Here is a 12,858-nt window from a genome sequence, read left to right as displayed (position 1 = left end):
GTTAAATTTATTTTATAAAAAATTAGTGTTAAAAAGGGTATAAATGAAATTAAGTGTCGTGAATAGTGATTTGGTGGGACTTTTAGTGTTTTGCCTTTGGGTTCAACAATTTGAAAACACCAAAAAATTTGGTGAAGATTCCTTTTGGTGATATTTTTGGTGCCAACCATTGGAGATGCTCTAAGTGAAGAAAAATCGAAACCCTAAGTCGAGTGAAGCATATAGTGAAGAAGTTGAAACCCTAAGTGAAGAAATCGAAACCCTCAAGAGAAATGTCGAGCGGTTGTTCTATAGAAAATGGGAATTCGTTTCCTGACTTTATTAAAAGCCCTCTATTGTAACTGAGCTCTAATCGTTTCCTGACTGCAAATTACAGGAACAATGAAATCAAGCTTGTTAAGTTTAGATCTCTATTTATAAACTAAAACTAGGAACACGCCATATAGTTGTGAATTTGTGAGAAGCAACTCGAAGTTAGTTTATAGAAATGAGGAGTGAACTTTATGAAGGTAATAGGCCTCCTAAATGCTGAAGGGAAATCCAGGTTTTAATCTAAATATTCAGAAAAAAAAAAACTACCTTAATACTTTTATTTATACCCTTAATAACACGAACTATTATGATTTTCATCTCCACCGTTATCGATTTTGTGTACTCCGGGTTCTCAGAGACATTACAATACTATTGAACAACTTATTGAAGAATCAATAATGTTCATCATTGCCTTTTTTTTGTCATAGATGATCAATCAGAGCGTCTCGTAATTCCAAATGAGTCTTTTTATCTTTAATTTGCTTGTGCATAGCTAAGAATCGTGCGAAACGTTCGGCTTCATTTTCAACAATTTCTACCGCTGGAATCTCAGAGAAAATAGGGTCTCCTTCATCTAGTTCTATTGGGTTACATTTCTCTGTTAATCTTGATGAAGATGATAATCAAACTACACCAGAGTCCTCTAGTCGACCAATTGGAAGAAAGAAAGAAAGGATGAGGAACAGGGTAGACGAGGAAAAAAATTAGACGTTGCTCGATTTCACAATCGAGGCGATGAAGAACTCGAGATAATGAGAAGGACTGAAATAACAAGAATCGAAAGGAATGCTAGGAAAGATAAGCAAAGGGACACTATTAACGAACGAAATGATAAGGAACGTGAACTTGAGATGGCGAAAGTTATTTATGAACGAAAAAAGATGGAGTATGGCGTTATGCATATGGACGTGCATACAATTACAGATCCACGACAAGCATCCTTTCGAAGTGAACAACAAAAAATATATTTTGGGAAACAAAGTGGTAGCTCGTTTGGAGGTCCGTACGGAGGTGAAGGTGGAGATGGAGGTGGCTATAGCGGTGGAAGCAGAGGTGGCTATAGCGGTGGTAGCAGAGGTGGCTATAGCGGTGGAAGCAGAAGTGACTACCGAGATGATGATTTACGTCCGTATTAACGAAGTAGTTTCAATTCGTAATTTTAGTAAAATGTCGTATTAGTTTCAATTTGTAGCTTTAGTAAAATGTCGTAGTTTTAGTAAAATGTCGTATTAGTTTCTTTTATAGTTTTAGTAAAATGTTGTATTATTTAATTTGTAGGTTAAGTCTTGTAACTTCAACTAGTTAAATTTATTTTATAAAAAATTAGTGTTAAAAAGGGTATAAATGAAATTAAGTGTCGTGAATAGTGATTTGGTGGGACTTTTAGTGTTTTGCCTTTGGGTTCAACAATTTGAAAACACCAAAAAATTTGGTGAAGATTCCTTTTGGTGATATTTTTGGTGCCAACCATTGGAGATGCTCTAAGTGAAGAAAAATCGAAACCCTAAGTCGAGTGAAGCATATAGTGAAGAAGTTGAAACCCTAAGTGAAGAATCGAAACCCTCAAGAGAAATGTCGAGCGGTTGTTCTAAAGAAAATGGGAATTAGTTTCCTGACTTTATTAAAAGCCCTCTATTGTAACTAAGCTCTAATCGAGGGCCAGAGATGAAATTAGTCCCAATCCCAATGAAATTAGTCCCAATCCCTTTCTTCTCCGTTCACGAGTCAGATGCTATGCCTGGCTGGCGCGCTACGTCAGCGCGTCGAGATTGGGCCAAGATTCCGATCGGGCATAGCTTTATTGTTGACTCTGTAAATACCAGTGACCAACAATAATATTGACGAAGAACAATTAAAAAAAAATACAGACGAAGAGAGAGAAACAAAATCTTGAGATTTGTTGTCGCTGATTTTGGTGAGATTTGGTTGGTCCAAGAGGTCCATTATTTTTGTATAGTTGAGTTACAATTTGTAGCACATCTCTGAAGGGCTGGTCTCTTTGTACGATCATTGTGTGGGCTTGAAAATAGGGGCGTAGTTTCATGGTCGTTAAGATGAGTGCGTAAGCCAGCTTTTCTACAATGGGATAGTTCAGCTCTGCTCCGTTTAGTACTTTGCTGACGAAGTATACTGGATGCATCACTCCTTCGATTGTCTTTATCACCACTGCGGATACCGCGTCTTTTGAAGTAGCGAGGTAGATATTCTGTTCGTCTCCCGAGTTTGGCCTGACCAGCAAGGCTAGACCCATTAGGTCTGCCTTCAAGTCTTGAAAAATTTGTTCTGCCTCAGGTGTCCACTTGAAGTCGGGTACATTCTCTCAGAGCCTTGAAGAAAGGGAGGGCTTTGTCTCACATCTTACTCCGGAATACCGAGAGGGATGCTAACCTGCCTGTCAATCTTTGGACGTCCTTCCTTGTCCCCGGGCTGGGCATATCCTTCAACGCTGTAATTTTGGCTGGTTTAGCTTCAATGCTGTCGAAAACGGTCTTGAGGTTTGGTATTAGATCCGCGTGAATCCTGCTCTTCACGATCATGTCATCTACGTAAAATTCGACCGTCTTTCCGAGCTGGTCTCCAAGGATCCTATTGACCAGGCGCTGATAGGTTGCTCCGGCGTTCTTGAGACCGAATAACATTTGTTGGTAACAATATAACTCTCGATCCGTCAAGAAGGGGGTGTGTTCCTGGTCGGCCCAATGCATAGCTATCTGGTGGTATCCCGCGAAGGAGTCCATGAAGCTAAGCAGTTCATGACTCGACGTAGAGTCCACTAGCTGATCAATGGACGGCAGCGAGAAACTGTATTTCAGACAAGCTTTGTTGAGGTTGGTGAAATCTATGCACACTCTCCACGTGTTGTTCTTTTTCTGAACTAGTACCACATTGGCCAACCACTCGGGGTATCGGGTCTCTCGTATTACCCCTGAGGCCAGCAGTTTGTCAACTTGTTTCGCAATTTCTGCCTGTTTGTCAGGTGCGAAATTCCTCTTCTTTTGTTTTAGGGGTTTGCTTCCTTCTTTGATGTTGAGCCTATGGGTGATTATGGCGGGGTCTATTCCCGGGATTTCGTCAGTTCCGAAAACGAAGAATTGAGTATCTCAACATTTATTGTTGCCACATCATATTGAAGTTCAAGTTGAGTGTTGCAGGAGAATAGTTTTTTGTTAAAACTCATTTAATCCTAGGTGTCAAATCGAGTTCTTCAAGTTGAGTGTTGTATTGAAGATGCTCTAAATATCTAAATATTAGATCTCTAAATAACCAGTTCCGTAAATTGCTCAAATCCTCTCTGTAAATACCAGTCACCAAAAATAATAATGCATTGTAGATAGAAGAGAGAGAAACAAGATCTGGAGATTTGTTGTTGCTGATTTTGGTGAGATTTGGTTGGTCGAAGAGGTTCATTATTTTTATATAGTAGAGTTGATTTTGGTGAGATTTGGTTGGTCCAAGAGGTTCATTATTTTTGTATAGTAGAGTTACAATTTGAACATGAGACCTTTGAACATTGACCTGGCATGGATATTTGTAAAAAATTGGGCCTCAAATACTTAATTGACTTTTTTTTATCTTGGGCCTTAACCCCATCGCCCGTCCGTCCCAAATACTAAAAGTCCGCGTCATCAACAACTTTTCTTCGCCTTCTCCCCCCAAATTTCCCACGAGCTTCTCGCGCCATCAATGTTTCAGACTAACACGAGAGTTCAACATTAGAAACTTGATCAGCATAAATTAATCCTCTTCACCAACGCTTACCAAATATGTCAAATCGATCAAACTACTTCTTCTTCATCACCAGTAGTAATCTCTCATCAGTTTCAAAAACCTTCAGTTCACTAACCATTTCCAGTCATGGAGCTTCACGCTCACAATCGCGCCAAACTTGTTCATAATTTTCGTCAATTTCTTAAAGCTTCTTCTAGACCTGTTTATGGCTTCATCTTCTTACAGGTAAATTTTGTTGTTTTCATCCACACTTGTTCATTTCAATCGAACATGACTAGATTCCATTGAACTTCTTAACCTTTCTCTCTATCTGTGTTTTGTTTTCCGGTAGGGTGCGGAGAATCTGACTGAGCAGAATGCAGATCATGCCGCTCGCTTTAGGTAAAACCCTAAATCTCTCTCTCTCTCTCTCTCTCTGTATGAAGTTGTTAGGGTGAGTGTTTCTTTTTTGGGGGCAAAGGCAAGCAGTTCTGTGATTGTTTTGATCAACTGGTATAATGTTGGGTTTGGTAACTAGTGTAGTTGTTAAGTGTGTTTGTTGATAATGATACTAGGTTTGAATCAGTTAAAAAAATAAAACTCGATCCTGAAAAGAGTGATTTTTCACTATCATCTCCCTTGTCCAGAACTTCTTACCCCCCAAATCGGTACTGACGGTGGATTTGTATTTTAAGTCATCTGTTCAAGGTATTTGTTGTTATTAACTAGTAGCCTTAAAGTTAGAATAGTTTAGTAAGCTACAAGTTGAATTTCAGGTTTGGTTTTAAGATTCTTGTCGACTGGAAAAATACTGTTTATCATCTTCAATTGTTTAGGGATAGTGAATGGTTGGGTTGAGATGTGTTTCTTTTGTGAATGGCTGTTTGAGTATTATTACTAATATCAATATTGTATGTTCTTGTTTTAGGCAAGAGAGTTATTTCGCTTATTTATTTGGTGTGAAGGAAGCTGGCTTTTACGGAGGAATTGTAAGTTTCCTATGCTGGGTTCTTGATTTATACAGGATTTGTCTCTTGATTTTAGACCATTGTAGCACTAATATTTTCGTATGCCAGGGAACTGTCCTATTAAGTTTGTAAAACAAGTAACAAGTTGTTGGTTTTCTCTCGCCACTACATAATTAATGCTCAAATAAGGAGGTCGAGCTTTTGAAATTTTTATGGAATCAGAAGAACATGTTTGTGCAAGAACCAATACATGTTAAAGTGCTAATAAAATATCTTAAGGGTAGAGGTATGGAGGTTGAAACAGACTTACTCGTCGTCCTCAAAATCCGTGCGTCGCTAATTCCTGTGTTCTCTGATCCTCACAAAGTTGACATATAAGCCTGTTCCGGATATTATGCACATCTATACTTAAAATAAGTTGGCAATTTCAGTACTATGTTGTAAATGTATGAACAAATTTGTGGTCGACCTTGGGGCATCATACTATGTTATATCTTTCGTGGAAACCTTTATCTTTTCTCTCTTTGTTTTTAGTATTATTGCTGTCATATTGTTCTTTTATTTTATTTAGATGTAATTTAACCTAATGGAATCCTTTTTGTTACTTGTAAGGATGTATCTACTGGGAAGTCTGTTCTTTTCGCTCCTAGGTTTACTGAACGTCATGCTATTTGGTCGGGGAAGATAAAGCCCTTATCCTCATATAAGGTAATAGTCATACAGCTCTACTGATATTATTAATTTTTGAAGTAGTCTAAAGTTGTCTCTATATATTTTCTATGGTATTGCTATATATTCTTATCGTGGTAAAGTCTTGTTCGTAGGAAAACTATATGGTCAGCCTAGTTTGCTACACCGATGAGATAGAGGAAGTGCTGAAAAGTCATTATCAAGGTCCAGGAAAACCACTGCTCTATCTTTTAAATGAGCTCAGCGACTACAGCAATAAGCTCTTGAAGCCTGTTTCCTTGGAGGTACAAATCTTCTCCTCCTCTTCTCCTTCTTTGATGCTGATGTACATGACTTCTGACCTGGTGAATTTATATGATCCATAACTGCAGCTATACAGTTACTTCAAATTTATTTTACCCCTTAAACTACCTACAAGATTAGAACCTTTGCAGTCAAAAGTTCATAGGCATTATTCATAAAAATATGATTGTTGTTGCGGAGTCACAGAGTTTAGCTTTTTAGAGAATGACTCGCGTAATTCCTTGTAAAATTATGAATTTCTTGCTTTTCAAATACAGGGTACTGAAGCATTTGCCGTGGATGCATTATCTCTTCGTCCTATTTTGGATGAGCTTCGTGTTTTCAAATTAGATCAAGAAGTTGAGTTTATTAAGGATGCAAATGATATAAGCTCAGCAGCTCATATTGAGGTATTTGTTTTAAATAAATTTTAAGGTACATGTGTTCGATCCTACAGACTGGACTCGGTTAATGGCCATCCTAGTTTGACTTGCTGTTTGTAAGTGACCTGAATGGCGTTTCGTAACAGCTTGTATGTTCATTTCTGTAAAGGAATAAAGGATTACTTTTGTTGTTTGAATTTGCTTACTAGTGAAGTACATCGATTGGTTTTGTCTCAACTCTCAAAATATATCATCCATCTTTACATGTCAGCAAAATTTCCAAGTACAGACATGAGTTTAATGGGATTAAATTTTTCAAAACAAAATACTTCATATTTGATTTTTCTATTGTATATGTTTCATTCTTTCTAAGCTTGTTATTTTTCTGAACACCAGGTAATGCAGAAAACAAAAGCTGGAATGAAAGAATATCAGCTGGAGATGATATTTATGTACCATATATGCATTCATGGTCGATAAGAAGATTATTAGAAGTAGAGATGTGGTCTTTCTTGAAAATCAAACTATTGAGGACTTCGGGAAAGTTGAGAAGCATGAGAATCATAGTAATGATCTCATTGATCTAGATCCACATATCTCTTCTAAGGTTATGCATGATAATGCAGGTGAAGAACAAAATCATGAAGATGAAGCTCATGAAGATGTTCCTATGGGTGATGATGTTGAGCAAGAAACGGAAGTTCAACATGAATCACCAGTTGAATTGAGAAGATCGAAGAGAGAGAGAGCGCCATCTACCAAGTATCCTCCACACGAGTATGTGATGGTTACAGATAGTGGAGAACCACAGTGTTATGAAGAAGCCATAGATGATGAACACAAGAAGGAGTGGTTGAAAGCTATGCAAGATGAGATTGAATCATTGCATAAGAACAACACTTTTAAGTTGGTTGAAAAACCTAAGAATAAGAAAATTCTTAAAAATAAGTGGGTTTTCAAAATCAAGACCGAAGAAAGAAATTCACAACCACGGTATAAGGCACGCCTAGTGGTGAAAGGATTTGGGCAGAAGAAGGGTATTGATTTTGATGAGATTTTCTCTCTGGTGGTGAAGATGTCCTCTATACGGTTAGTATTGGGATTGGCTGCAAGTATGAACCTAGAAATTGAACAACTAGATGTCAAGACCGCTTTCCTTCATGGTGACTTGGAGGAAGAGGTGTATATGGAACAACCTACAGGGTTTGAAGTTAAAGGTAAGGAACACTTGGTTTGTAAGTTAGAAAAGAGTTTATATGGGCTGAAACAAGCACCACGACAGTGGTACAAAAAGTTTGAATCATTCATGAAGGATCAAAGGTATCACAGGACGCTTCAGATCATTGTGTTTTCGTTCATAAATTTCCTGATGGAGATTTGATTATACTTCTACTTTATGTTGATTATATGTTGATTGTTGGTCAGGATGCTAATAAAATTAGCAGGTTAAAGAAGGAACTAAACAAGTATTTCGATATGAAAGACTTGGGTCCAGCAAAACAAATTCTTGGCATGCATATCTCTCGTGATAGGAAAGCTGGAAAACTTTGGCTATCACAAGAAAGATACATTGAGAAGGTTCTAGAAAGGTTCAATATGGGCAAGACAAAACCAGTGAGTTGTCCATTAGCCAGTCACTTCAAGTTGACTCGTGATCAGTGTCCATCAACTAGAAGTGAGAAAGAAGAAATGGAGAAAATTCCTTATGCTTCAGCTGTAGGAAGCTTGATGTATGCAATGGTGTGTACAAGACCGGACATTGCATTTGCAGTTGGAGTAGTAAGCAGATTTCTTGCTAATCCAGGCAAAGAGCATTGGTTAGCAGTGAAGTGGATTCTGAAGTATCTTAGAGGTACGTCTAAAGCTCGTATATGTTTTGGTAATGATAAGCCAGTATTAGTCGGTTACACAGATGCAGACATGGCAGGAGATGTAGACTCTAAAAGGTCCACATCAGGCTACTTATTTACATTTTCAGGGGGAGCAGTGTCATGGCAATCTAAATTACAAAAGTGTGTAGCTTTATCTACTACAGAGGCAGAATATATTGCCATTACAGAATGTTGCAAGGAGATGTTATGGGTGAAGAGGCTGTTAGAAGAACTTGGTATGAAACAAGATAATTATGTTATTCATTGCGACAGTCAAAGTGCCATCCACCTCAGTAAGAATTCTAGTTTCCATTCAAAGTCCAAACATATAAATGTGAGATACCAATGGATCCAAGATGTTCTTGAAGACAAGGTGTTGAAGATCGAGAAAATCCATACTGACGACAATGGTTCAGATATGATGACAAAACCATTACCCAAAGGCAAACATGAGCTATGTAGCAGTGTTGCAGGTTTGGGGATGGTAGGTCCCTCTTCATAAGTCGGGAGGGGGAGTTTGTTGGGGTCCCTCCGTATAATTAAAGGACTCCTAGTTGGAATAGGATTTCCCTTATTCCTTGTTTGGGGAAAAAATAGAAGTTTCTATTTTTCAAGCCTAAAAAGGAATTCCTATTTCTTTTGGTAAACCTCCCTATTGATCATTATAAAATGGAATGAAAGGGAAGAGATTATACACAACAACTTCCAGAACAAAGAGAAGTCAGAGAAAGAGAGATTTTTGAAGTGGTTCTTTCAAGAGAGATTGAAAGAGCAGAATATTAGTTTGAAGAAAAGAAGATTATTAATCTTGTGAAGCAATTTAGTTTGTGGTTATCTTCTTCAACCTTTAGGAATCTAGGATTTGTTCAAATCCTAAGGAGTAAGAGATTTTATTTCTTTGTTTCTTTGTTCAGTTTATCCATCATAGGTTTGGTGAAGAGTTGTGTAAACCATTATTTAATTATAGTGGAAGATTTCTGGACTAGGTCCCGTGGTTTTTTACCTTCTAGTTTGGAGGAGTTTTTTGCCACGTTAAATAATCTTGGTGTCTCTGCTTTTACATTCACATCGTTTATCTTCATATTCCTGAACAAGTTAATTAGGTTATTTTTCCTAACAGTTTATAGTCCATTACCTTTTCTTCAAACATGAAACTTCAAGATTGATTTCATCCTTCAGTGAGACGTCAAACACGGGATTGGTGGCACACTGAAACGGATTGATCATCTCTAAATGAAAGACATTGAAACAAACTACTAGACCACAAATCAAAATAAAATAGAGTAGGCAAAGTGAATATATCTATTTTGTTGGTGGACTCCGACTTTTATCTTTTATCAGAGTTTGATTGAGCAGCAAATCGCACAAGTTCATTCGCAATTTCTCTAACAAAGTGACCGTTCATGACTTTTTTGATAGTCGGGCAAACCGGATATCGATCAGTCCGACACCGGTCACCAATGAACAAATAAAGAAATTTTTATTCGAAACTAAAACTGTTTAGTAGCTAAATACAACTTTCTAAACTTCCAACTTATAATTCGAAAAAGTAAATGAATACAAAATTAAAAGATAATCATTGAGATTTCGATCGGTGTATTGTGGATCATAGAGTTACTGATGAGATATTGAGATTTTGGAGGAGAGAAGTAGAGAGGCGAAGACAAGATAAAGAAAAATTTCTAGGCTTATACATTTTTACTCCTGAAATCTAACTGTTGTAGCTGAACCCGCCCGTTTATCTTACCCGTTATACCTGCCCGCCTCTATGATTGACTTTCGATCCAAGCGTACAATGGTGGAAACCACTTGCGCTTGCCCTTCACCACGGAAAAAGAGAGGGCAAAATTATATTCTATAATGTGGAGTTATGACCGTAACGGGGACGGGCTGGACGATTAGCCGGAGGAACGATCTTATCCAAAAAGGAATGTCAGCGTCTGTCTGTTTAAGCTCTTTCGGTCGGGCGGGTGCGGACCGATTCGGACACCGGACAGTCACGGACCCTTTAGTCTCGGACTGTCGCGGGCGGGTTCCGGATTTTTTTGCCGAAATCCCACCCCCACACCGTCCCCTCCCCTTTCTCTGTATATATCTCTCGTTTAGCCGTCATCTTCATACACACCCACCATCTTTTATTCTTTCTACTCACGGGATCACCAAGCACCGTTCAAGGACATGGGAAGGAGGAACGTGAGACGTAGATCACGTAAGTACTCACGATTCTCTCTCTATATTGGTTTTTGTATCCCGATATGGTTGTAATATTCAATTTGTCCAGGATTGGTTTATGTTTCTAGGATGAATGTTTATTTATTATGTACCCAAATTTAGGGTTTTAGTTTTATCTTCTGGTTGTATATAATATATTCATTTGAAAAACTAAAATAGAGTAGGGATGATGACTCTCTATCCCTCCTCTTTCTTTGAGCAGATTACTGTAATACGCCAGAAACAGTGGTGGACAAACTTGACGACGACCTTCTTGGTGAAATTCTGATACGACTGCCTTTAAAAACTGTAGTTGGATTTAAAGTTATCAACAAAAGATGGTATAACTTCATCTCTGATCCTCACTTTGCAAATAAACATACTAGTCGTCAAACCAATCCAGATAATTGTACTTTTTTTTCAACTAGTAGAATTATCAGGATCATTCGGACATCTTTCAATCACTCTTCACCCAATCTCCTTACTCAAACCAGAATCTCTCTCGGCTTACCTGAACCGTTTCCAAAACACAGGGAGGTACACATGATGGCTAGTTGTCATGGCCTTCTTATGATTTTACTTTAAGTCTACAACAATCGAGCTTACCACTACATTTGCATTTGCAACCCGTTAACAAAGAAAAAACAACTAATTCCATCTCCTCCTCAGAAACGAGGTGGCTGCTTTCGTACTTATGGATTAGTCTTTGGACCAACCTCTTCCTCCCTATATTACTATAACCACTACAATGTAGTTTTCTTGGATTGTGGGAAGGCGAGTTTTAAATTCAAAGTTTTCAATCCGGAGAAAGAGCGTTGGATAGAATCCAAAAAGACTACGAGGATAAACTATGGTAGTAATGGCTTGAACCAGCGATCGGTAAACTTATGCTCTTATCCTGTTTGCATCAATAATGTACACCACCCCATGACCTGTGAATCTTATCGGCGAGAACACAATATCCGAACTGGTATTTCAAGAACTCTATGTGTGGTTGGACCACTGGGTTTTCATTATGTAAGCACTCTAACTGAGGTTCAAGGAGCGACTAAAGCAACTAAAAGGTTGCTCTGAAAACTACTACTGTCTGGAATAATTATTGTTCGTTATAAAATTATGGGATTTTAGTTTTGTTATATAGATTCTAAGATATATTATGAATTTCATAGTAGTTTGGCATTGAATTCTAGTAGTTTATTTTTTTTACTTTTCTCAAGAGTCATTGTGAAATAGTAATTTCGATATTCCATTTGGTTTTAAATGCCTGATTTCCCTACAAGATGGACGTGGAAAAATAATTGGCAAGAAAATGCCTGAGTTCCATTTGGTTTTAAATGTCTGACCTTCTTACAGGTATATGTCCTTCTATGTGTCACTCTTTATTTTTAGTTTATTGAAGGATGGTATCACTCTTGGATACAAAACTGTCCTTAGAATTCTAAGAAGCTCAAAGTGTGAACTTTGGTTTGTTTTTATTCATTTTTCATGTTTTTGATGATTGGAGTTATTGATTTATAAGGATACAAGGAGGTCAGACATTTTGATGAATGGGATCACTCTTGGATACAAGACTGATTATTCTTCCAAACAATCGGCAAATTAAGCTTTCATTGATGCTTAAAAGAAAGTAGTTCTTATTATCTTACTATCAGTTTTAGCTTACCTTCCTACTTTGAGCTTTTATTCGAAGAGGTCAGTCATTTTTCTTTAGTCTATCTATTGATGTGCAAATAGTTTGTTCATTTCTTATAATTTTATTGGTTCATATTGTTGAGTTGTAGATATCTTAATGCGAATATGAATTTAATATGTTTGTTGGTAACTGGCTTTTCGCTCTTTGGTTGTTTATTTGGGTAATGAAGTAATGTGACATTTCTTCTCATATTGGGTATCATTTGTTCGATATGTTTGGTCATAAAACAGTGATGCTATTACTACAAACATAATTTTTAGATTAATATAATTTAAAGAGCTATATGTATAGCTCTTTTATGTTGAAAATGAATTAGCATCCTAAGGATTCAAGAAAGTGTTACTTCTGTGGATACACTCGCTGTGCCCTTCCCCAAATGTTCATTTCATGGTAATCACCAACTAAGACCCTGTCATTGTGCCCATCAAACACGAACTCGCGTCATGTTGGTGGGCATTTGTTAGATAATCACTTTCTTTAAGGATGAACATGAACTCTACAACCCCGTTTGGGTGTTTTCCCATCACATATAGAAACCAAAATTGATCCAAATCGTTTTATGCTTCAATGGTTTAAGTTCCGCTAACATAGGGCTTTTTTTTCAGAATATTCACAACAAAGAGGCTAAGGAGATAATTGGTGATGCTGAAGGGTTAACAGAAGAGAGAATCGATAAAGTTTTGAATTTGTTTTTGAAGAATTTGAAGGAATATTTGTTAGAAAGCAAAGGATGGCCTGTA

The 12,858-nt window shown here is 37.4% G+C and overlaps 1 protein-coding gene across 1 annotated transcript; it reads left to right on the top strand.

Annotated features, from left to right (window-relative positions):
- The first annotated feature begins 3,954 nt into the window (after positions 1–3,954).
- LOC147533101 (uncharacterized) lies at positions 3,955–9,328 on the top strand. The gene is made up of 7 exons (XM_086646019.1): positions 3,955–4,266; positions 4,373–4,422; positions 4,949–5,009; positions 5,601–5,696; positions 5,813–5,962; positions 6,239–6,370; positions 6,740–9,328. Exons 1-7 carry the CDS (start codon positions 4,168–4,170, stop codon positions 6,821–6,823), a joined length of 672 nt encoding a protein of 223 aa, XP_086502145.1. The 5' UTR covers positions 3,955–4,167; the 3' UTR covers positions 6,824–9,328.
- Positions 9,329–12,858: the final 3,530 nt, after the last annotated feature.

The sequence above is a fragment of the Eschscholzia californica genome, unplaced genomic scaffold (assembly GCF_041429995.1).
Source record: "Eschscholzia californica isolate CP2 unplaced genomic scaffold, dmEscCali1.0.p SCAF_6, whole genome shotgun sequence".
In the NCBI taxonomy this organism is placed as follows: Eukaryota; Viridiplantae; Streptophyta; class Magnoliopsida; order Ranunculales; family Papaveraceae; genus Eschscholzia; species Eschscholzia californica.
The sequence above is the reverse complement of the archived record's forward strand: the minus strand, read 5'-3'. Positions and strand labels throughout refer to the sequence as shown.

What these genes read in the sequence shown, in the direction of transcription:
- LOC147533101 (XM_086646019.1), top strand. Translation starts at nt 4,168, where the DNA reads ATGGAGCTTCACGCTCACAATCGCGCCAAACTTGTTCATAATTTTCGT. An exon ending in ATGGCTTCATCTTCTTACAG is followed by an intron (nt 4,267 to 4,372) that starts GTAAATTTTGTT and finishes GTTTTCCGGTAG; the next exon opens with GGTGCGGAGAATCTGACTGA. An exon ending in GATCATGCCGCTCGCTTTAG is followed by an intron (nt 4,423 to 4,948) that starts GTAAAACCCTAA and finishes TTCTTGTTTTAG; the next exon opens with GCAAGAGAGTTATTTCGCTT.